Source organism: Moschus berezovskii, chromosome 10 (genome assembly GCF_049115385.1).
Source record: "Moschus berezovskii isolate FMDL1 chromosome 10, NW_MosBer_1.0, whole genome shotgun sequence".
In the NCBI taxonomy this organism is placed as follows: Eukaryota; Metazoa; Chordata; class Mammalia; order Artiodactyla; family Moschidae; genus Moschus; species Moschus berezovskii.
In genome coordinates, this window is record NC_142469.1 from 38464703 (window position 1) to 38489177 (window position 24475).

General features: G+C 40.7%; 1 protein-coding gene across 2 annotated transcripts in view; it reads left to right on the forward strand.

Annotated features, from left to right (window-relative positions):
- Nucleotides 1-7018: 7018 nt before the first annotated feature.
- The window catches only part of ROS1 (ROS proto-oncogene 1, receptor tyrosine kinase), a 131004-nt gene continuing 113547 nt past the window's right edge, over nt 7019-24475 (forward strand). Inside the window, exons 1-3 of one of the 2 annotated variants that reach the window (XM_055433306.2) lie at nt 7019-7591; nt 20617-20661; nt 23067-23126. In XM_055433306.2, the coding sequence (XP_055289281.2) occupies nt 7469-7591; nt 20617-20661; nt 23067-23126 (228 nt within the window). In that variant the 5' untranslated portion in view covers nt 7019-7468. The remainder of the gene's footprint in view (nt 7592-20616; nt 20662-23066; nt 23127-24475) is intronic. The other variant, XM_055433308.2, reaches the window with a different exon arrangement.

A 24475-nucleotide genomic window follows, 5' to 3' on the forward strand; every position in this document is an offset into this window, starting at 1 on the left:
TTTTCTGACATACCAAGAGCCTCTCTTTACCACTGCGGTAATTTCTGAAGCAAAGAAAAACCTGGAAGATTCCTTTTCTTCTCTTTCCTAGGTGAACTTTGGTGTATTCTTGGAAAGACATTAGTATTTAAAGCTAATTGGTTTTGTGCTCAGACTAAGTCATAAATGGCAAACAATAAATGATGTAATAGAAATAGGAGGGAAGGAGGCAGGGCACAACCACTAAAAGAATGACACAGCTGTTGAGGACACAAGGAAAACTGGTTAGAATCTACTAGGCGCAAGATGGTGGAAGATTGGACTTGCTGTAGACCCTGAGCCTCATTATACAGTCATTGTAATACATTAGCAGGCTAAATGACACACACACACAGCCACCATGGCAGTTCTGAGGCTGAGCAGAACAGGCCAAAAAATGGGCAGTGCCCCTGTTCCTGGAAATCTCTACCCATTCTCAGAGATAGAATATTCCTCCTACTCGGTAGCCTATGAAATTACCCAGCCCATAAAAACTATTGACAACTACTCCTGACCCTGGGGCTGCTCTCACCTTCTGAGATTGACTTTATTATGACTCGGGAATGTGTATCTGTCTAAATAAACTTGCTTTCCCTTTACTATGGATCACTCTTGAATTCTTTCCTGTGTGAAGCCAAGGACCCTCACTTGGTGGCCCGTCCCAGGAACTCACCTAAGACCTGGAACAGGGCCATCCTCTTGATCCCCATTTTGCTGCAACATAATTAGTTATTGGATAAGTTTTCCTGTTCTTCCCACTCTTTTATTCATTTCTCAATATCTGTAATAAGGACGATGTTGAAGTTTTTCCCACATCACTCACAGCTTAATAATTACAATTATAATCATACATTTCTTAGAGTGTGCAACTTCATTACAAGATAAAAGTCCTGGGACCTAGTTCTCATGGTTTAGAGTCGCTGCCTCCCTCACCTGCTCCCATGACCCATTGAGGTTCCCTGGCTCAGGGAGCTGCATCAGTGCTTTCCTGTCCTGTGCCCACCTTCTGTCCTTTAGCAGTTGCTTTCTTTGCTCTGTTCATGTATTTCATGCCTGGAGTAGGGTTTCAAACAGCAGCAGTTCTGTTCCAGTGGGGTGCTGGTGGTGTGTATGGCAGTCTGCAAGGTGGTGCTGTGTGACATTGCGGGGTTCCTGGGCCCTAGTGCCACACTGGTAGGAGAAGCTTCATTAAGAACAAAGGTTGGGACTGCCCTGGCAGTCCAGTGGTTAAGACACTGCACCTCCACTGCAGAGAACACAGGTTTTGCCCCTGGTAGGGGAACTGGGATCCTGATGCTCTGGGGTGTGGTCAAAAAGCAGAAAAAAAGCAAACAAAAGTTGATGGCACTCTTGCTGGAGAGGAACCATGAGAACCCTGCTATAGATTCTGACTCCTCTGATCTGGAGGCTGGGAGACGGGGGCCTGATTTAGCATTTGAAAACCTCTCAACTTTATTACAAAAGCAGTTTTCACTTCAGGGCTGGCTGTAGGTAAAATGTTAAGTGGTCATCCAGTGTCAGGATTCAATCTCTGAAAGTATTTTCCATGAAAACACAGGCTTTAGTTTCAATTAGATTGAAAAGGCTCGAAAAGTGCAAATACTTTCAAAATAAAACCGAAAAAAAAAATTGGTAGAAATATATCAGAATATTTTTCCTCTGAGTGGTGAAGAAAGAAAGGAGAAAGGAGGGAGGGAGGGAAGGAAAGATGAAAGAGGGAGGGAGGGAGGGAGCTGGTTTTACTTTACATACTTGAGACCAGTCTCAGAATACATGTATAATTTTATACACTCCTTTCTACCTAATATTACAGCATTAATTTCCTCAAGCCATTAAAAAACTCCTCCTGAGGCAGATTTTAAAGAACTGTTAAGTACCTCATACAAAGAGCAACTGTTTAAAAACCAGCCTCCTAGAACTTTATGAATCTGAGAAAGCTCCAAACTTGGAAGCAGCAGGGAAACAGGCTCTGAACAACAGCAACAATAATAAAATCCCCTGAGCACTCAGAAGTAAATAAATATATGAGAAGAGCCGGAAAAAAAAAAATGATGCCTTTATATTGTGATTTTTATCTTTTGTTGTTCTGTGCGAAAGGGGTGGCGTAATTGATCCTGTTTCCACCTTCAATTCTCAGGGAAGGAGTGTGGAGGACAGGAATGTCTAAACTCCTCACTTGTGCATTTCAGCCACTGAGGTCCCAGGCTAAAATAGAACTTAAATTTGATAGTAATGTAGCAAATCCAAACTGCAGACCAGAAACTGAAATGTGTGTTTCTGGCCTCTGTTCCTCCTGGTGAGGACATTGGCTGTTGAACCTGAAAAGCTAATAATTTAATATTTTCCTCCTTGGCATGCTGTAGCATCACCCCTTCCTTGAGGCATGGAGAGGAGATGCACTGGCTCTGACGAATGTCAGTGGGGGACCATACCCCCTTGAATGATACCCACCATCGGAATAATTATTGCATTGGTGATGGCTAGTGTATCTGTCTTTTTAGCCAATTTCAAGGTTCAGCATATGTGCCATGGCAGACCATGATCTGGCTTCTAGCGGTCTGATAAAGTAGTAACGCGGGATGGCAAGGCCATGTGCTGGAGTAAGAATTTGCTTGCATGGCAAATTCTTAGGCTGTGAATGAGAAGACATGGCCCTTCTCAAGCCTGGTAGTGTAAAAGGTCCTTCTCTGGGGCTCCTTTTGATGACTGTAAAATTTTATTTCCCTGTAAAATTTCATTCCCCATGTGGTACTGATAGACTGCAACTGAGTTTGAGGATGTACATTGTATATTTTCCATATATGTAATTTCAAAACTCAGATGTATTTGATCACATCAAATCTGTTAACCATCTGTAAAGCTTATTCTAATGAAATAGGATTAGAATAAAGGAACATTTTAACAATTTCTCCTTTCATAGTGCCACCTCACTGATTCAACTGTGAACCAGGCCATTGTTTCAGAATGTGATCTGTTCATTGCAGAACTGATCCCATGGGAAAGTCAATTTATTCTAAGGGATTTGCAGGAGTTTAAGTCTTATTTGTTGGGATAACATTTTTAATGCATGTACAAAAATGTTGTTCAAAGCCGTCTTGGAGGAACTTGTTTGGTGTGAACTCTAGTCACTTGTTTCAAGTATCCTATTCTAACTTGAGATGAATTTGGAGGCTTGCAAGTAAGTAATATGCTTTCAAATTATTATTCAGAGTATGTTAAAAAGTTATTATTTAAACATTAATTTTTTGAAGCTGTAATATGTACACATGGTACAAAACTCAGACATTACAAATAAACATTAACCTCGTCAGATATGTGATTTGCAAATATTTTCTCTCATTCTATAGGTTGCTTTTTCATTTTGTTGATGAGTTCCTTAGCTATGCAGAAACTTCTTAGTTTGCTATAGTTCTCTTTGTTTATTTTTGCTTTTGTTGCCTTTGTTTTTGATATCAAATCCTCCATTTACATTGGATTCAAATATCACTTGCAGTTTTATCAGTTTTTATTTCTCTGCTGCAATTTTATCTTTGTCAGCCAATTCCTTTTTTCAGTTATCCATTTTCTAAACATCATTTTGCAAAATGTCATGTGGGTTTATCACTGGGAGACAAGGAGGCAACACGATGCCTTGCTTTGCTCTCTGTGTAAGAACAGAATAACAGATATGCAGTGAGTGGTCAACAGTTGATAAGCTTTGAAAGAAGTGACATGACTGATGTCTGATCTTAATGTGCATCTGTTATATGCATCTGATTTGTGGACTGCAGAGATAGCAGAGAAGTTTGTACTCAATGCACAATACTCACAGGTAATGTATTGTACTAACTGAAGTTTGAACTGTGTTATTAGTTAACTAAACTGTGGTAAATGAAACGTCTACATTCCAGTCATGACTGCCTACACAGTGGCAGATTTTATTCCAAAGATGGTGCAGTAGTCTCTCCCATCCTACATGTTCTTCTAGGACTTTGCCAGTCCCATCTCAAAAGGTAGGGTCTAATTCTCCTTTTCTTGAATCAGGGCAGTTTTGTGCCTTTCTGGTAACCAATAAAATGGGGAAAATAGCCTCATTAAAAAAAATAGCTGAATGATTTCTAAAGATGAATCATGAAAGTCAATACACTTAACAGTGGCACACTTTTATCAAAGCTCGAAGTCACTATGTAAGTTACCCAGTTGCTTGGTGACTATTGTGCTGTGAAAGTCCAAAGAAGTCTATTTGGAGAAATCACCCGGACAAATTGTGTGAATTGGTTGATCCACTATTAGATTATTGAAATTTTAGGTTAAGTCTTTTGCTAATATAATTAATTTTATAACAAACATCTTGGAACATACTTCATTTTTCACAAGTGCGAATCTATGTGCCAGTTAAATTCCTCAAATCAGAATAAGCACAAATCTTGATATTAAAAGGATACACCAAAGGATTAGATTAAGTGAGAGTAAAGATTATATTTAGGTTTTCAAGGAAGTACTTAGTGGTCCACTTAGTGAAGTAACAGTTACAAGTATTACTTGTGCTAATATCATGCTCAAAATTCTCCAAGCCAGGCTTCAGCAATACATGAACCGTGAACTTCCAGATGTTCAAGCAGGTTTTAGAAAAGGCAGAGGCACCAGAGATCAAATTGCCAACATACGCTGGATCATGGAGAAAGCAAGAGAGTTCCAGAAAAACATCTATTTCTGCTTTATTGACTATGCCAAAGCCTTTGACTGTGTGGATCACAATAAGCTGTGGAAAATTCTGAAAGAGATGGGAATACCAGACCACCTGACCTGCCTCTTGAGAAACCTGTATGCAGGTCAGGAAGCAACAGTCAGAACTGGAAATGGAACAACAGACTGGTTCCAAATAGGAAAAGGAGTACATCAAGGTTGTATATTGTCACCTTGCTTATTTAACTTATATGCAGAGTACATCATGAGGAACGCTGGGCTGGAAGAAGCACAAGCTGGAATCAAGATTGCTGGGAGAAATATCAATAACCTCAGATATGCAGATGACACCACCCTTATGGCAGAAAGTGAAGAGGAACTCAAAGGCGTCTTGATGAAAGTGAAAGTGGAGAGTGAAAAGGTTGGCTTGAAGCTCAACATTCAGAAAACAAAGATCATGGCATCTGGTCCCATCACTTCATGGGAAATAGATGAGGAAACAGTCGAAACAGTGTCAGACTTTATTTTTTTGGGCTCCAAAATCACTGCAGATGCTGATTGCAGCCATGAAATTAAAAGACGCTTACTCCTTGGAAGGAAAGTTATGACCAGCCCAGATAGCATATTAAAAAGCAGAGACATTACTTTGCCAACCAAGGTCCGTCTAGTCAAGGCTATGGTTTTTCCTGTGGTCATGTATGGATGTGAGAGTTGGACTGTGAAGAAAGCTGATCGCCGAAGAATTGATGCTTTTGAACTGTGGTGTTGGAGAAGACTCTTGATAGTCCCTTGGACTGCAAGGAGATCCAACCAGTCCATTGTATAGGAGATCGATCCTGGGTGTTCATTGGAAGGACTGATGCTAAAGCTGAAACTCCAATACTTTGTCCATCTCATGCGACGAGTTGACTCACTGGAGAAGACTCTGATGCTGGGAGGGATGGAGGGTAGGAGGAGACGGGGACGACAGAGAATGAGATGGCTGGATGGCATCACCGACTCTGTGGAAATGAGTTTGAGTGAACTCCGGGAGTTGGTGATGGACAGGGAGGCCTGGCGTGCTGTGGTTCATGGGGTCGCAAAGAGTCGGACATGACTGAGCGACTGAACTGAACTGAACTGAACTGAATAAGACTGAAGGAGTTAGGGGCACAGGGAAAAGATACATTTCTTTGGGAAGAGAAAATTCCATAGGCAAGAAGGTTTATTCTCTGATTTAAACATGCTTTTGTAGAAAAATGGCCATATCCTCTGACCAAGGAACTGGAGAATTGCATATTCTTTGATCTATGTTCTTTCAAATGCAGACAATGAACATAAAACGGGCAGAAGGTGGGGAATTTTTTCAAGAGAACAGGTTTCAGGGGTCAATCTAAAGTCAGTACCATTCTTCTTTATGTTGTTTATCAGTTTGGATAGCATTTGCTAAAGGATACTCAGCTCGAAACAAACCCTCAGGTGGGTGTTCCTCACAATGAGAACTTCACATCATTAACACAAGGATAAGTTACAACAGTATAATTTATTTAGGAAGACAAGGAAGTTGATTTGATACTATAGATTGTCACGAGAAAAAATACCAACATGACAATATCTGGCCTTAAAGAGTTAACCCTCAGCAATCTAACAAGTAGCTATCCAGAATGACTCACTTCTGTACGTTGCAAACTTTTCACATTCTTTGTTTTGGGCTTGAACTTTATCTCCATGCTGAGCTGATTGAAATTTGTACAATATTTCCTTTTCAGGACAGTTACCCTCAGACGTATTTTAGGTCTCTGTGGCGGCTAGTTTCAGTTCCCTGTCTCAATAGACTTGATAAGGCAGTGTTTTAGTTAATATGTAGTGAAGTTCTCAAAGTGCCAAACAAACTTCCTTGTCTTTAGCTGACCTTCAGGGTATCTATCTATTAATTTCAGGTTTGTTTGCTTTTTCATTTTAAAGTATGTATGTTTGGTTTCAAAGGGTTATGTTTTCCTCTCTGCTGCATCATTTGATTTGGGCGCTTTGATTTTTTTTGGATAATTCTTTATTATAATAGTGTTGCCGTTTGCTGCTGCTGCTGCTGCTGCTAAGTCACTTCAATTGTGTCTGACTCTGTGTGACTCCAGAGACGGCAGCCCACCAGGCTCCCCCCTCCCTGAGATTCTCCAAGCAAGAACACTGGAGTGGGTTGCCATTTCCTTCTCCAATGCATGAGAGTAAAAAGTGAAAGTGAAGTCGCTCAGTCGTCCGACTCTTAGCGACCCCACGGACTGCAGCCTACCAGTCTCCTCTGTCCATGGGATTTTCCAGGCAACAGTGCTGGAGTGGCTTGCCATTGCCTTCTCCGGTTGCCGTTTGCTAAACATGGTTAAAACCCAGTTTCCTGCTTAGCTGAACAAACCTCAAAGAAGTGAAGTGGTGGAGGGTCCACTGAGTCTGATCCAGTCTCAGATTGTGCACGTGTCACGTGCTGGCTGAAATGTAGTTTGCGTTCTCTGCTCTGTTTCCTTTCCTTGTGAAGCGCTCTCCTAAGACCTAACCTTTACTCAGTGGGTGACTTTCTTTATGGGAGTAAAAGGAAGCCTCCTTATGAAATAGCTGTTATGGGAATGATACAAGCTATCTAGTATTCAAAGTTCTGAACATTATTTAAAAGACAAAGATATCCCAACACATCAAAACAAGACCAAAAAGTCCAGCAGCCAGTCTTTCAAGTGAAGTGATGAAACCCAAGGATTCAGATAGCAAAATGGAGACTATGAGAAGAAAGTTCATCTGAAAATCCGCCATTAGTGAAGTGATGAAGAACGTTTACTGGCTTAGTCTGAAACTTGTCAGTTTTGCAACTCTTGGCTGCATATGGATTTCTGTGGTCCAGTGTACAGTTTTAAACAGCTGTTTAAAGTCGTGTGTAACTAACCTGGTAAGTTTTCCTGGTCTAATATTTGTCTTTATAGAAAGCAGAACAGACAGAATTTAGCTTCTTATATTGGTTGAATTATTTTCTCTATGAGAGATTTTCTCATGAGAAATGATGGCAAGACAAGTCTTTTTTCCAAAATAAGTTAGGAATGTTAGTGATTATTGTAGGTAGGGCAGAGCTACTTTATTTCTTTCAAGTTGTCTGTTCATAGATTATTATTATTATTTTTGCAACAGGGGGCATGGGATTTGGGCAAAGGAGGCATAAATGAAATCAGTTTGCACACCTTAAAAAATATCAGTTAAACTCATTTATTACAAAATCATTTATATTTGTCTTGAAGCATGAAATAGGTTTGGCCACAGGGCAGTGCTTTGTCATTGCAGGCAAAAGTACAATTTATATTGTGGATAGACGATTGTATCGGAAGGGGGATGATGAGGGAAGCAGATGTGGATGCCATGTAGAACACTTTATTTTATTATTACTCATTATATATTTAGATGTTATTTTATGTATTATATACTTACATGTGATTATCATTGTTAAATGACAGAATTGTAAATTCCTGCCTACCTGTGCCTTTATAGTATTTTCGGTGCGTTTTCTGGACATCTGTGGTGTTCTTCTCATTTCTGGGTGTCATTCCTCCCAAACAGTGTTTCAGATCTTTACAGTTATTGTGGCTTATTTGTGCTTGAAACCGTCACTGAATCAACTTTAAAAGCCAAATGCATTCTAGTCAGGGAAAGATGCAATCTTCTTATCTAAAGACAATGTGACAATTTTTAAAATAAAATACCAAATACTATTCATTATTAGGCTAAAGTACAGAGAGAGAAGCCTGCGGTAGAGTGAAAAAGGAAAGGTATTTGTGTTATACTCTTGGTTTAATTTAAACTATCATTTTAAACACTGCTTAAGCTTACTATTGTTTCGGCACTTTTAAAAAATATGTTTGGTATTTTATAGAATTCTTTGCTGAAGACTTCACTACCATGAATGTAGAAATATGTGCTTTAGGATTTTTATAAACCTAAATATCCAAACATAAAAATGGAAAACTGGGACTGTTAAATGTTTTCTTTTTTATTAAATTTTTTTCTCTGATTATAAAAACAATACATATTCATTGTAAAATGTTTATAAGATAGAGAAGAAGAAAAGAAAAAAATCCTATAATTCTACAACTATTGACCTATAATCTTATTTTCTTTCAATGATTTTTCCTCAAGTATGAATATAATTTTTCACACACTGTGCACTCAGCTCTTTCATTGAACATTATTTTGTGGATTTTCCTGTATACCTTAATGTTTTTATGGAAATAAGGTCCTTAATATATTTTAAATATTCCATCATATGAATGTGCCACTATACTAATTTCCCAGCTATCAAAACTGATGTTGGCTGTTCCTGTTATTGGAGTCTCCATTTTATTTTTTAGCTAAACTTAGTTTTATCTTATCTTTGTGTGTGGGCTCCTTGATTTCAGGGTTTGGCAGAAGGAGTAGACAGTCTGTTCCTTTGCTGAGCTGCCTTCCGTTCACCTCCTACAGAGAAAGGCACAGCTGATGCAGTGGCAACTGCAGAAGACACGGTCTGCCAATTTGACTAGTGATTGTAACCATGTTCTCCATCTGTTCCTCCCACATCAGGGCAGGGGAGACAAAAGCTGGGTGAAAGAACAATGAACAGAGCCACCGATCAGAGGAACGATTTGAAAAGTGCTGGACTTTATTGCACTGTTTGAAATTTTTTTTCCTGTGCTATCGTTTTTAGCTTGGACTCTGCTATGAAGGTCATCTGATTTCATTGGGTGGTTCTTTTTGTTAATTAATTTTTTGTTATCATGCTTGGTAAATAACGTACAACATACTCACTGTAACTGCCAATTCATGTATCTCAACATTTTTAGAAAATTATTAGTCATTATTTCTCAAAAGGTTGCCTCTACTGTATCCTTTTCTTGCCTACTGATACTCTGTGCATGTTCAGTCACTCAGTCATATCTGTCTCTTTGTGCCCATGGATTGTAACCTGCCAGGCTCCTCTGGAATTTCCCAGACAAGGATACTGGAGTGGATTGCCATTTCCTCCTCCAGCGATCTTCCCTACCCAGGGATCAAAACTGCGTCCCCTGCGTCTCTTACATTGGTGGGCAGATTCTTTACCACTGAACAACCTGGGAAGCCCTGAGACTCAAATTAGATATATATTATATTATTCTCACTGGGTGATTCTTGATATCGAGGTATCTTTGCCTTTTAAAAAGAAACAAAAGTGTCTTGTAGAAAGGAATGTTAAAACTGCTGTCCCAAAATGCACAAATCATAGTTCTATGTTTGAGCATGGGTTTTATACTAATGGAGGAATCTGTGTGTATTAGTTGAGTGTATTAACTGACCTGACATTTTAAGACTGCATATGGCATGTGCTGCAGAGAACAAAAAACTAATTATTATTTTTCAGAACACTAGCATACAAACAAAAGAGATTCATGGCCAAATAATTTATGGAAATGCTTTTTGCCCATACCCTCTTTTTGTAGATTCAACAGGATACAACCTCATATTGATGGCTTTGTTTAATCATAATTTTGTGATCTCTTTTGGCAATAAAACTCTTTTATTTATTTTTTTGAGTAACAAATCCCAACAGTTGAGGACCTAGTACTCAGAAGTGCTCTTTTAGAAGCCTCAGGTCAATTCAATAAGATTGTCAGAAATAATAAGATTCAGATGGTTGTCCTGTTTAAAAAGTATGTATATATATATGTGTATATACGATACTTTTCTTATATATCAATATACAACTTTATAACATGCATGCTGGGCTGCCTCAGTCATGTCCAACTCTTTGCAACCCTATGGACTATAGCCCTCCAGGCTCCTCTGTCCATGGGATTCTCCAGGCAAGGATACTGGAGTGGGTTGCCATGCCCTCCTCCAGGGCATCTTCCCAGGGATCCAACCTGCGTCTCTTATGTCTCCTGCATTGACAAGTGGGTTCTTTGCCACTAGTGCCACCAAACCATAATTCCAAAATTCCATAAAATATCCAGAAATTAGTACAGTATGTACTGATATAGGAATAGGCAAGCCAGTAAAACAGAATAGGCTCCAGAAATTATGCTATGTACATAAGGGAATGTGGAATATGATAAACATGATAATTCAAACCAAAGTGAGGCTATCCATTTAGAATGAAAAATAATTCCTTCCTTCAGTAGGTGAAAGAATAAGAAAACTGACAATTCCGGTTCAGTTCAGTTCAGTTCAGTCGCTCAGTTGTGTCCGACTCTTTGCGACCCCATGAATCACAGCACACCAGGCCTCCCTGTTCATCACCAACTCCTGGAGTTCACTCAAACTCATGTCCATCGAATCGGTTATGCCATCCAGCCATCTCATTCTCTGTCATCTCCTTCTCCTCCTGCCCCCCAGTCACTCCCAGCATCAGAGTCTTTTCCAATGAGTCAACTCTTCCCATGAAGTGGCCAAAGTATTGGAGTTTCAGCTTTAGCATCAGTCCCTCCAATGAACACCCAGGACTGATCTCCTTTAGAATGGACTGGTTGGATCTCCATGCAGTCCAAGGGACTCTCAGGAGTCTTCTCCAACACCACAGTTCAAAAACATCAATTCTTCGATGATCAGCTTTCTTCACAGTCCAACTCTCACATCCATACATGACCACAAGAAAAACCATAGCCTTGACTAGACGGACCTTTGTTGGCAAAGTAATGTCTCTGCTTTTTAATATGCTGTCTAGGTTGGTCATAACTTTCCTTCCAAGGAGTAAGCTAAGGAAATATTATTCAAAGCTATTATAAAAAGAAATGAGCTATCAAGCCATGAAAGACATGGAGGAAACCTAAATGCCTATTACTAAGTGAAAGAAGCCAATCTGAAAAGGCTGTGTGACTCCAACTGTGTGATGCTCTGGAGAGGGCAAGGCTACGGAGATACTGGAAAGATCCATGGTTGAGAGCGATGGCATTGGGCTGTGGGGAGATGAACGGGCAGAACACAGGATTGTCAGAGCAGTGAAAGTACGCTGTGTGGTATTATATTATTATACTTTTGTCCAAATACCAAGACTGAACCCTAAGGTAAATTATGGACTTTGGGTGATTGTGATTATTCCACTGTAGGCTCATGCTTACTAAAAAATGTGCTATTCTGGTGAAGGATGTTTATAATGGGAGAAGCTGTGCATGTGTGGGAGCAGGGGGTTGATGGGAAATCTCTGTACCTTAGACTCAGTTCTGTCATACACCTTAAGCTAATCTAAACAAAATAAAGTAAAAAATAAAGTACTCCTTTCTTTGAAAAGAAAAGTGAAAAAAAAAGATTCAAAAAATTTCAACTCCTATTAACATATTACTGCTGCTGCTAAGTCACTTCAGTCGTGTCCGACTCTGTGCAACCCCATGGACGGCAGCCCACTAGGCTCTGCCATCCCTGGGATTCTCCAGGCAAGAACACTGGAGTGGGTTGCCATTTCCTTCTCCAACATGTGAAAGTGAAAAGTGAAAGTGAAGTTGCTCAGTCTTGTCCGACTAGTAGCGACCCCATGGACTATAGCCCACCAGGTATTCAAATCAATTTCCATGAGGTATTTTAAAAAGATATAATTTAAATACAAACAGACAACAAAAACAGAACAAGACCTCATCCTATAAAATATTTTGATAAGTTAGGGAAGACTGTTTAATCTTGGAGTGGAAAAGAAAGTCTGTTTCAAAAACCTAGACTCACGAAAAGAAATTATTAATAAATTCAACTGCTTAGAAATTAACTGTATGACAATAAACAGAAGACAATAAAAGCAGAGCCAAAGAATGGAAAAAAGTTTTACATATGATAAACACAATTTTACATATGATAAGCACAATTTTACCAACTCTTGTAAAGGAGAGTATTTAAATATTGTTCAGAACAAGAAGGCCTGCTTTTTTAAAAAAAGAAACATTAATGGCTAAGAAACATTAATGACTAAAATATGTGATAGATGTTCAACCTCACAGCAACATAGAATTGCATAGGAAAAATGAATTATCAATTTTTAATCTGTCAGATTGGCAGAGATAAAGACATCTTATAATTGGCCAAGTTTGGATAAGCTGGAATGTCCATGTGCTTTTCGTTAGGATGTAAATTGATAGCATTCTAGAAAATAGTGGGTAAATAAATATCAAAATTAAAAGAGAAAGCATACCTTTAACCCTGAACATCAAGAAATTTATCTGAAGAGATTATTGCATCACTAATGGTATGTCTGCAAAAGGCTGTTTATAGCAAATTTGCACATAATATTAATAATAGATTTCTAAGTGCCTGGCACTGTACTATAATAATGAATATATAATTTAATTTAATCCTTACAGAACTTTGGAGAAGGCAATAGCAACCCACTCCAGTACTCTTGCCTGGAAAATCCCATGGATGGAGGAGCCTGGTAGGCTGCAGTCCATGGGGTCGCTAAGAGTCGGGCATGACTAAGCAACTTTACTTTCACTTTTCACTTTCACACATTGGAGAAGGAAATGGCAACCCACTCCAGTGTTCTTGCCTGGAGAATCCCAGGGACAGAGGAGCCTAGTCGGCTGCCATCTATGGGGTCGCACAGAGTCGGACACGACTGAAACGACTTAGCAGCACCAGCAGCAGCAGCACAGAACTTTAAGCACTAATTATTATCCTACTTATGTTTCAGATGAAAATACTAAGTTTAAACAGCACAGCTAACTTTTAAATGATCACATCAGGAGCAAATATCATATGTGGGATTAAAATGCAGATCATTCAGCTCTGTTTCATTAATAAGGTAGGAAGTAAAGAGTGAAGTTAGTTCTGGCTGAGGTGGGCAATATAGGGATGCTTGTGCCAAGAAGTGGGAGTTGGGTTGAGGATTTAAGGTCTGGGACTAGGACAGTATCTTTCAAGCAGGTAATTGGAAGAGGTGAGCTCAGGTAAATGATGAGAACTCTCACTCCAAAGTGAGGAATTTGGTACAGATTAGAAGAGGCATCTGTGCTTTGGTTAAGGGCACAGGCTCTGGAGGCAACTAGTGCCCCATTAAAATCCTAACTCTTGGACAACTTACTAGACCTCCCTGTCTCTCAGCCACAAAATGAAGTTAATAAAAGTATCTCCCAAATAGGGTTGCTGGGACGTTGAATGAGATTCAGTGTAGAATGCCAAGAAGAGTGCCTGGAACTCGAGACTCACTCACTAATGTTAGCTATGATTATGGAGAGGAGTGGGATGGAGAGGGAGTTGGAAATTAGGGAAGAGTGTTGACACTCTGAACCCCTCATGAGGCTCATGAGGCTACCTTTCCCAAGACCATTTGATGGGCATGCCATTCAGTTTATTACACTTAATTTTGAGAGCTGACAATAGAAAGACTCAATACTATTACAGTGTGACTTAAAGGTCACCAAGAAATGTCTCTGTTGTTTCATTGTTTAAAAACTACCCAGGTATTCACCCTTTTGCTCTTATGAGCTAACACTGATTTTTTAAGGGATAGGAAAAAATTCAATTGCAAATTCGCCATCTTACATGTCACTGTATTTGGTTGTGTTTCAATCACATAAGGGGGAATCAAAAGCTCCATTTTGAACAAAATTATGAACACAAAGAACTATGAAGCATTTGGTTGCACAATTAACCTAAAGGATATAGTTCTTACTCTCTATGTACTTAATTATCTAAAAACAAAAAATGTTAAGCTTTCTTCTCCTTTCTCTACAAATATAAATGGTTAGGGAATGGAGATCAGAGGAATCTTTATTCACACACCAAATGAGAGGAAAAGAAGTCAACATTTGTCCTTTGGTTCCTATGTCTGATTACTTCTCAAGAAATGAGAGTAATCCCTCATGATCCTAGGCCACTGGGTGATGCTTCCAAGGCAGCTCTGGACCCTTCCTGAATAGTAGGCCATCTTGAATTCTTGGATTTATTCCTTCAGCATATAGTTATGGAACACCTTTATCCTTTTGGCATTGTTCTAGAGGCTGGAGAGAGTGAACAGTGAAGCGGATGGTGCTTACATGGAATGGAAAGAGAGGGCTCCATGAACTCAGCGATGGTCATCTTTTTGCTTCCTTCTGAAAAGCACAGGCTGTTCAAAAGGTCACAACAGATGCTTAAGCCACCTTCCAAGCCCTTTTAGATTTTCTTTTGTCTCTTGAAACGTATCTTGCTTGTAATGCTGGGTCACCCCAGGACAGATGGTATGCTCCTTGCTAAACTAATCACCTCTCCAATTCAATGGCTCAAATTCAGCAACTTTTAAGGAGAGGTTCTGGTCAGTACTGGACCTTCTAAGTGACTCAGTGGGAGAAGAATTTGCCTGTCAAGGCAGGAGTCACAGGAGGCACCAGTTCCATTCCTGGGTCAGGAAGATACCCTGGAGGAGGAAATGGCTATCCACTCCAGTATTCTTGCCAGGAAAAGCCCATGGACAGAGGAGTCTGGCGGGCTACCATCCGTAGAGTCCTAAAGAGTCGAACACGACTGAGCACAGGCAGATGCTGGTTAGTACCAGTTATAGTTACTAAAAATATTCACTCAGTTTTCCTCTGCCTATAATTCTAAGTCAATGAGCAGGGCGGGTTGACAACTATATCATACCTATGTAAGGTTATTTGGGTGCATACCAGGTTATCATAGACTCAGCATTGCATCTTTTGTAAGCCTTTCTGCTCATGAAGTACTCCACTCAAAAACGACCAGAGAGAGGATGAACAATTTATAGACTCTTCCTTCTTAGTTTCCATTTATTTTCCTTCAGCATAAAAAAGTTCTTAACATTTGTGAAAATGTGAGAAATAGAGGAATCTGTTGTTTCACTATATGCAAAATTCTGAATTTGTATATTTCCCTTTGCTCTTAATAAGACTGCTTTTAAAAAAAGAAAAATGCCGTGTGCCGTGAGGTAGGGTTAGAAGATCTGACCCCTAATTTGTCACATGGCAGCTGCTGCACTTGCTAGGACATGTATGCAGACACACTGCCTCTGTGTAAAGTCTCGAATATGTTTGCAAACTGGGCTTTTAAGAATTAATATCAATCTCATATCTATCTATGAGAAAAATGAGACTTTAGTTTTTGTTTGTTTTAAGAATAAAACCCTGGGCTTCAGTGAACCATCAGCAAAAAAGTTGAGGCTATGACTACATGAATGAAAATAGGATGGTCTTCGATCAAAATGCTGTTAAACCTGCACCAAGCTTGACCTATTGTACTATTTGTGAACAATTTAGAAATTTCTGGGTTGTGATTGTATGCTAACTTGGTGATTCATGGGAAATCCAGATGGGAATCTAATAATTCTTTTTGCCCGGCATGGGGGATCTTAGTTCCCACACCAGGGATTGAACTCATGCCCCCTACAGCAGAAGGGTGGAGTCCCAGGGGAGTCTCGTGGGAATCTAGTAACTCTTGACAACAATGGGTGGTATTCTGTTTCATTTTACAGTAACAGGCTCTAGTAGTCACATTCAAGTTGTTTTGTCTGTGAGATTTAAGCAATGTGAAAGGAAGGTGGATACAGATACTCAAAAGCTTAAATACTAAACAAGGTTGATGGCCCTTATGTTTATGAGAAGCTGAAACAGATGGAAAAAATGTTTAATTTTTTTTTAAGATTGGCATCCAAGTTATAGAGATATGAGTAGAGATATCTTTTAAATAGGAGCACAATTTTAGACTCTGTGCCTTAAGTCTTCATAGCAGACTGAAAATGTAGCATTGCTCTTCATTTAACTATGGATAGTTGTCATTTTAAAGGACTGGGTGGCAGAAAATTATTTTTATATAAAAATTGTTTCATTAAATGGGATCACTTTGCTAAATGGCTTATCATGAAATTTGCCAAATCTCTGAAAAAGCAACAGTTCAAAATGTGGTTGAGAGTGTAATTTGAAACAGGATGTCCTGTTTTGTTGGTTTGGCTGCTTTGATTAAAACCTTCTGTGAGGCAATTTTCGTGATCGGCTGAGATGCAAGTTAACACGACAACAACATGTTGACCTAGTAAACAAAAAGCACAACGGCTCTGTAACCATGAACAGATACAGTCACTTCACTGCTTGGTGAAACAGCACACCCCAAGCCCTTAACCGCTGCTCCCTGTCCCTCTGCCCCAAGGGGGGACAAACAGTTTCAGCAGTGGCTTCTTTTGGACATATGTAAATCCCTTCATGGAAAAGTTATGAAATGCCAGGAAATCGCACCTGTGAATCACTGTAGTTTTTGACCCAGAGGTTAGTTCCTGTAATGCTCATTTCATGAAAAACTTCCCCCAACCCCCATTTACAGTGGTCAGTTTGTATAAAAAAAGCTCAAGACTATAAACCTGAAAACCATAATTTTCCCAAACAGGCAGGATTTTCAACAATTAACAGGTTAAACTCATTATTCAGGCAAAGTCAAAGTCTCTGAGTATGATTGTATGTGTGTGCGTGCCTGCTTAGTCCCTTAGTCCTGTCTGACTCTTTGCAACCCTATGCACTGTAGCTGGCCAGGCTCCTCTGTCCATGGAATTTTCCAGGCAAGAGTACTGGAGTGAGTTGCCAGGTCCTACTACAGAGGATCTTCCTGACCCAGGGATCGAATCCATGTCTCTTGCGTCTCCTGCATTGGCAGGCAGATTCTTTACCACTGAGCCACCTGGGAAGCCCCAAGATGGAATAAGCCACAGATTAATGACTATGCTAATCACTTTGCTAATCATGCATGTGATTATGTGTTGTTGTTCAGTTGCTCATTTGTGTCTGATTCTTTGCAACCCCATGGACTGTAGCACTCCAGGCTTCCCTGTCCTTTGTCAACTCCAGGAGCTTGCTCAAACTCATGTCCATTGAGTCGGTGATGCCATCCAACCATCTCATTCTCTGTCACCCCTTTCTCCTCCTGCCTTCAATCTTTCCCAGCATCAGGGTCTTTTCAAATGAGTCAGTTCATATCAGGTGACCAAAGTATTGGAGTTTCAGCTTCAGCATCAGTCCTTCCAATGAATATTCAGGACTGATTTCCTTTAGGATTGTATCTCCTTGCAGTCCAAGGGACTCTCAAGAGTCTTCTCCAAAACCACAGTTTAAAAGCATCAATTCTTCAGCATTCAACTTTCTTTAGGGTCCAACTCTCACATCCATATATGACTACTAGAAAAAACCATAACTTTGACTATACAGACCTTTGTTGGCAAAGTAATATCTCTGCTTTTTAATATGCTGTCTAGGTTAGTCATCGGAGAAGGCAATAGAAAGCCACTCCAGTGCTCTTGCCTAGAAAATCCCATGGACAAGAGGAGCCTGGTAGGCTACAGTCCATGGGGTCGCTACTAGTCGGACAAGACTGAGCGACTTCACTTTCACTTTCACACATTGGAGAAGGAAATGGCAACCCACTCCAGTGTTCTTGCCTGGAGAATCCCAGGGACGGGGGAGCCTGGTGGGCTGCCGTCTATGGGGTCGCACAGAGTCGGACACGACTGAAGCGACTTAGCAGCAGCAGCAGCAGCAGGTTAGTCATAACTTTTCTTCCAAGGGGCAAGCGTGTTTTAATTTCGTGCCTGCAATCACCATCTGCACTGATTTTAGAGCTCAAGAAAATAAAGTCTCTCACTGTTTCCATTGTTTCCCCATCTATTTGCCATTAAGTGGTGGGACTGGATGCCATGATCTTCATTTTTTGAATGTTGAGTTTTAAGCCAGTTTTTTCACTCTCTTCTTTCACCTTCATCAAGAGGCTCTTTAGTTCCTCTTCATTTTCTGCCTCAAGGGTGGTGTCATCTGCATATGAGGTTATTAGTATTTCTCCCAGCAATCTTGATTCCAGTTTGTACTTCATCCAGTCTGGCATTTTGCATGATATACTCTGTATAAGTTAAATAAACTGGGTGACAATATACAGTCTTGATGTACTCCTTTTCCAATTTAGAACTATGGTTATATGTGTCATGTGGAAAAAATCATTCAAAGGACCCCAAGGTGATGATGGTATAGGCCACCGTGACCTTGGGATACTTTGAGTTTTTGCATGACACATATAGTTGCACGTCTGATTAGCATATTCATTAATGTCTTTCTGATATGCATATTCTACATTTATGTCTTAAAGCTCCCAATACCACCTTTGTCTCTGTATGAGACAATTTAAGTGACTTGTGTTATAAGAGCATTGTGGCATTCTCCAAGTCATGTGCTTGGCAATTTACTCAAGAAAAGTTGAATACAATGTTTTTTCATTATCTCTATTTTTGGGGGCTTCCAGGGCTTCCCAGGTGGCACTAGTGATAAAGAACCCACCTGCCAATACAGGAGATTTAAGAGATGTGGGTTCAATCCCTGGGTCAGGAAGATTCCCTGGAGAAGGAAATAGCCACCCACTCCAGTATTTTTGCCTGGAAGATCCCATGGACAGAGGAGCTTGACAGGATACGGTCCATAGGGTCACAAGCAGCCCGGCATGACTGAAGTGACTGCATACAAACTCTAATTTTTTACACCATAGCTTTATGTTTAATCTGTCTAATCTGTTTGAAACTGTTTAATCTGTCTTCTGGTGGTATAGTATTTACAACAGAAATGTTGTATGTGAAATGATGTACTTTTCAAGCAACCCAAACACCTGGTTAGAATAAATCTTTTAGTGGTAATGCCATTCCATCAACTCCTTTGTTTCCAGAACTTCTGAAAATCCCTTTGCTAAAGAGTTGGAGAGTGACTGGTCATATAAACCTCAAATATTGCATAGCCCAATGACTCAGCTGGTAAGGCACCTCCCTGCTAATGCAGGAGATGCAAAAGACGTGGGTCTGATCCCTGGGTTCAGAAGATGCCCTGGAGAAGGAACTGGCAACCCACTCCAGTATTCTTGTCTGGAGAATCCCATGGACAGGGTAGCCCAGCAGGCTACAGTCCATGGGATCGCAAAGAGTCAGACATGACTGAGCATGCATGCATACACACACACATTGCATAGCCATGAGAATTAAGAAACACTGTTCATATTAGTACATGAGACTTTATAAGGAACAAATCAAGTTGTTTCTGGGCTTCAGATTATTAACCTCATGGTCAAATAATCTGTTTAGCTTATGATTTTATTTTTCCATTTCTTAATTCTGGATCCAAGGGCACTAATGATATTTATATAGGAAGTACTTTCTTGGATGGAGGAAAATAGCTTTTTACATTATAAAAACAAATCCAAAATAATAAGCATAGAAACACGAGGAAGAAATACACCTTGAAAAAATCTTGCCTAGGGCAGCTGTTATTCCCACTTTGACCTTGTGTGTTGTGAACACAAATGTATACAGATTTAGGTTAGAATATGAATGCATGTTTTGTATGGTTTGTTATATACTGTTAATTAAATGCAGTCAATTGTTGTTTTAGTCTCTAAAAAAAGAAAAATGCAAATGTAGTTCATCTCTCATCCAGGAGTCCTTGACTGACTAATGTCACAGGCTTGTTTAATACTGTATCTCCCCATTGCTCTTAACTGCTTCTTTTGGCTACGTCCTGACCCCCACTTTTATCATTTCTGCAGAATCCTTAGACGTTGCATCTTATCCAGGCACACTTCGTTTTATTGCACTCTGCATATTTTGTGGTTTTTTACAAATTGAAGATTTGTGATAACCTTGTGTTATTTCATGATGGTTAGCATTTGTTAGCTATAAAACATTTTAAGTTAAAGCGTGTACTTTTTTAAAAACAGTGCTACTGCACACTTAATAGATTTAGTATAGTGTGAACATACTTGTGCATGCCCTGGGAAGCCCCCAGATTTGTTGATTTCCTTTGTTTCAGTAGTCTGGAACCAAGCTCGTTGGATCTCCAAGGTATTCCTATTAACTTGCAGAGGCATCTTGTCTGGTTTTATGACTGATTTAATGACTTTTAAATATTTGGCTCCTTAACTTACAGTTAGAAAGCACTGGAGAGGCACAAAAAGGAAGCTCTTTTTCACACCGTCCCTCCTTCTTCATTTCAGGGCAGACAGCTTGACGTCGGCACAGCTCACAATCTGAGTGAACCGGTGAGAAATTGCTTCCACTGCCCGGGGCTTTACAGTGTTTGCATTGATAAAAAAGGGACAAAAGTCAAGTTTGATTACCGTCAAATAATTCCTAAGTAAAAGCTCATTTTATTGTGCCCGATGGAGGAAGCTGGATGGAAAATAGTGAGAAGTCTGCATCACAGATTATTCAAACATGAGTTCAGGGACAGTGCGTTGAAGTGGAAAGAACACAGGACAAAGCCAAGACCATGATTTTGATTATACCTAGCTGTGTTCAGTTCAGTTCAGTTGCTCAGTCCTGTCAACTCTGAAACCCCATGGACTGCAGAACGCCAGGCTTCCCTGTCCATCACCAACTGCCAGAGCTTGCTCAAACTCATGGCCATTGAATCAGCGATGTCATCCAACCATCTCATCCTCTGTTGTCCCCTTCTCCTGCCTTCAATCTTTCCCAGCATCAGGGTCTTTTCTAATGAATCAGTTCTTCACATGAAGTGGCCAAAATATTGGAACTTCAGCTTTAGCATCCGTCCTTCCAATGAATGTGGCTTTGGCCAAATTACTTAAAATTTCTGAGATGTAGTTAAAACTACTAAAATACGGGTATTCTGAGGGTTGGATTAGACAGTGTCTGCTCTTTCCTCTATCAATTACATTTATGGTCTTATTTCTTTCCTGCATCTCTATCCATTTACGCAATACGTGTTTGGTGACTCCAAGTATAGGTATAAACCAGGCACTGTGCTGGGTAGTAGAGACTTAAGAATGAGTAAAATAGGGTCTCTGTTTCAAAGGACTCACAGTCTTGTAGGAGAGACAGACATGTACATAAAATAGCTAGACAGCATTGTGAGAGTCAGAACAGCGGTGGGTTTGAGGAGAAAGAAGAATACATAGGAGGAAAAGCAGCTTGCTTGCCTGCAGGTCTTGCATGGCTGAAACTAGAAAGATGAAGAGTTTTCTAGAAGGACTAGAGGGGAAAGGTACACTAGTCAGAGGGAGCCCTTTGTGTCCAGACCCAAAAGTTTGAGACAGCTGAGTTGTGCAGAAAAGGAGGGCTACTTCAGCTTGCCTGGGGGAGTGTGCGTGTGCAGAGACGTGAAGGAGAAGACTGGGCTGACAAGCTAGGTGGGGCCAGATGGTGGAGAGCTCGGTATACCATGTTGGGAATATTTGGTTTCAATGACGCACAGGGTTTTAGATAGAAGGATGTGATTAGGTTTTGTTGTCCCCCATGAAGCTGTTAGCAAGCGATGGTGGGCCCAGAAAAGCAAGGATAGTGAGTGAGCAAGCAACCAAGACAGAGTCCAGGCAACAAAGAAGTGAATCCGTAGAACTTGGTGATGGATTGTCCACCAGGATCGGGTGGGAAGGCGGTGAAAGAAGGAGAAGCTGCCCTGATTCCTGGCTCAGGCAGCTCAGAGGATTGAAGCATATTAATGGAAAACACAGGAGAGAGAGCAAATTCGAGGGTACAAAGGGAGGAATTTGACGTTTCATATGCTGAATTTGGGGCTTCCCAGGTGGCCCTAGTGGTAAAGAACCTGCTTGCCAATGTAGGAGGTGTAAGAGACACGAGTTCAATCCCTGGGTAGAGAAGATCCCCTGGAGGAGGAAATGGCAACTCACTCCAGTATCTGAGGTGCTTGTGAGGACTCAAATGGAGCTATTTAACAAACAATTGAAATCTGGGTCTGGAGCTCAGGAAGGGGTCTCCGCTGGAGGTCAGATTTGGATGGTTGATACTGAGACGGGGGATGAGCTCGGTCTTGGAGAACCTGCAGAGTGAACAGAGAAAAAGTTGAGGATAGGACATAGACACGCGAGGAAAAGGGAGAGAAAGAGAGATGGCAGAGCAGAAGGAACTGAGGAAAAGGGGAAGGCGATGTAGGTGCCATTGTGGCCTGTGGTCCACACAATCACAGGCACAGACCAACCAGGCAAGGAGGCCCAAGCTGAATCTGTCCAGTGGGAGGTCAGGGCAGCTGGCTTCCCAAATGATCCACTGACCTCGGTTTTGATGTGCTGTCTCTGCTTGAGTCTCCAGCTTTAGGTTTTGCTTGTTGCGTGACACACCCCAAGGACCTATTTGATGTGCTTGACACCATGCTGTCCTGGACTTCTCCTGCACCAAGCACCCAGTGGACAGTGTATTCCCAGACATTCCATTGCTCCCTGGGATCTAGGCCTACCTGCCCCAGGCTAGACTCCACTCAGCAACCCTGAGCCACACCAAGCCCTCCTCTGTCTGTGAATACGACTGCTCTGCTTAGAATCTCAAAAGCCCTAATCCCTGCGAGGCCACAGATTCCTTGGTTGATAGATTTCTACTTCAGGAACACTTTATGTTACTATTTGCACTTGCAGGTGACTAGAAAAATCACACTTCTTCAGCCATCATTGTCTCTTACTCTTTCATACAGTGCATCCAAGGATGTCATTTCTGGAATTCGGCAGATCAGGAAAACTGTGCCTTAAAGTGTGTAAGTATTAATTATGTTTCTGTTTTGATATTAATGTTGCCCTCAAGAGAAACATTCTCCATGAGGATTCCCTTTTGAGTTTCCCTTGACTTTTAATTAGCTTGCTTGACTCTAAAGCCAAAGTATGAGTAATACGTAATGGAAATGGAGTAATGGAGAAAATGAAATCAGTGTTGGGTTTTTTTAATTAACTAATTTGGCTTTGTGGGGTCTTAGTTGTGGCACACAGAATCTTTGCTTGCATCACGGGAGACCTTTCACTGTGGTGCATAGACTAGTTGTGGAGTGAGCTCAGTGGTTGCAGTGTGAGGGCTTAGTTGCTCTGTGGCATGCGAGATCGTAATTCCCCAACCAGGGTTTGAACATGCATCCTCTGCATTGCAAAGTGGATTCTTAACCCCTGGACCATCAGGGAAGTCCCCAAATCAACATTATTAATGCAACTGGTGAACTGGCAACCAAAAGAAGTTAATGCAAACCATGGAAGCCAGAAATGACCAATTGCTCCAAACTATAGTGACCTTTTAGTAGAATGTTAAGTATTTGTTAAATTTCCTAGCCCTGTACTTCTCAAATTTTAATGTGCAAATATCTGGGATCTTGCTAAAATGCAGATTCTGATTCACTAGGTTTTGTATGGGGACTAGAAATTCTGTGCTTGTAACATGCTCCTCGGAGAAGGCAATGGCAAGCCACTCCAGTACTCTTGCCTGGAAAATCCCATGGATGGAGGAGCCTCGTAGGCTGCAGTCCGTGGGGTCGCTGGGAGTCGGACACGACTGAGCGACTTCACTTTCACTTTTCACTTTCACGCATTGGAGAAGGAAATGGCAACCCACTCCAGTGTTCTTGCCTGGAGAATCCCAGGGACGGGGGATCCTGGTGGGCTGCCGTCTATGGGGTAACACAGAGTCGGAGACGACTGAAGTGACTTAGCAGCAGCAGCAACATGTTCCTAGGTGATGCAGTGCTGGGTGTTTCCAGACCACACTTTGAAGGGACCTAAGGCTTCTCTGCAGGGAACATGGAAGCAGTCTAACCCAGAGGGCACACACACCTAGCTTTACTTCACTTTGTGTAGGAAATACATTCTCTAATCCTTTTTCATTTTTCATTTATCCTGGCTTTGCCAATTAGTGTGTGACTTCATTAAGGTACTTGGTACTTTACTTTCCTAATAGGTATATTAAGATAATAAGCGAATCCCTGCTAAGGATAGTGCTTGTTACACTATAATTAATTACTTCAATCTCATGGATAAGAGTTTTGTAATTTAAAAATGGGTTGCTTTGTTCAGTTCAGAGATTCAATTAGTTAGGATCATGATAACTTTAGGTAGTATCATTTTC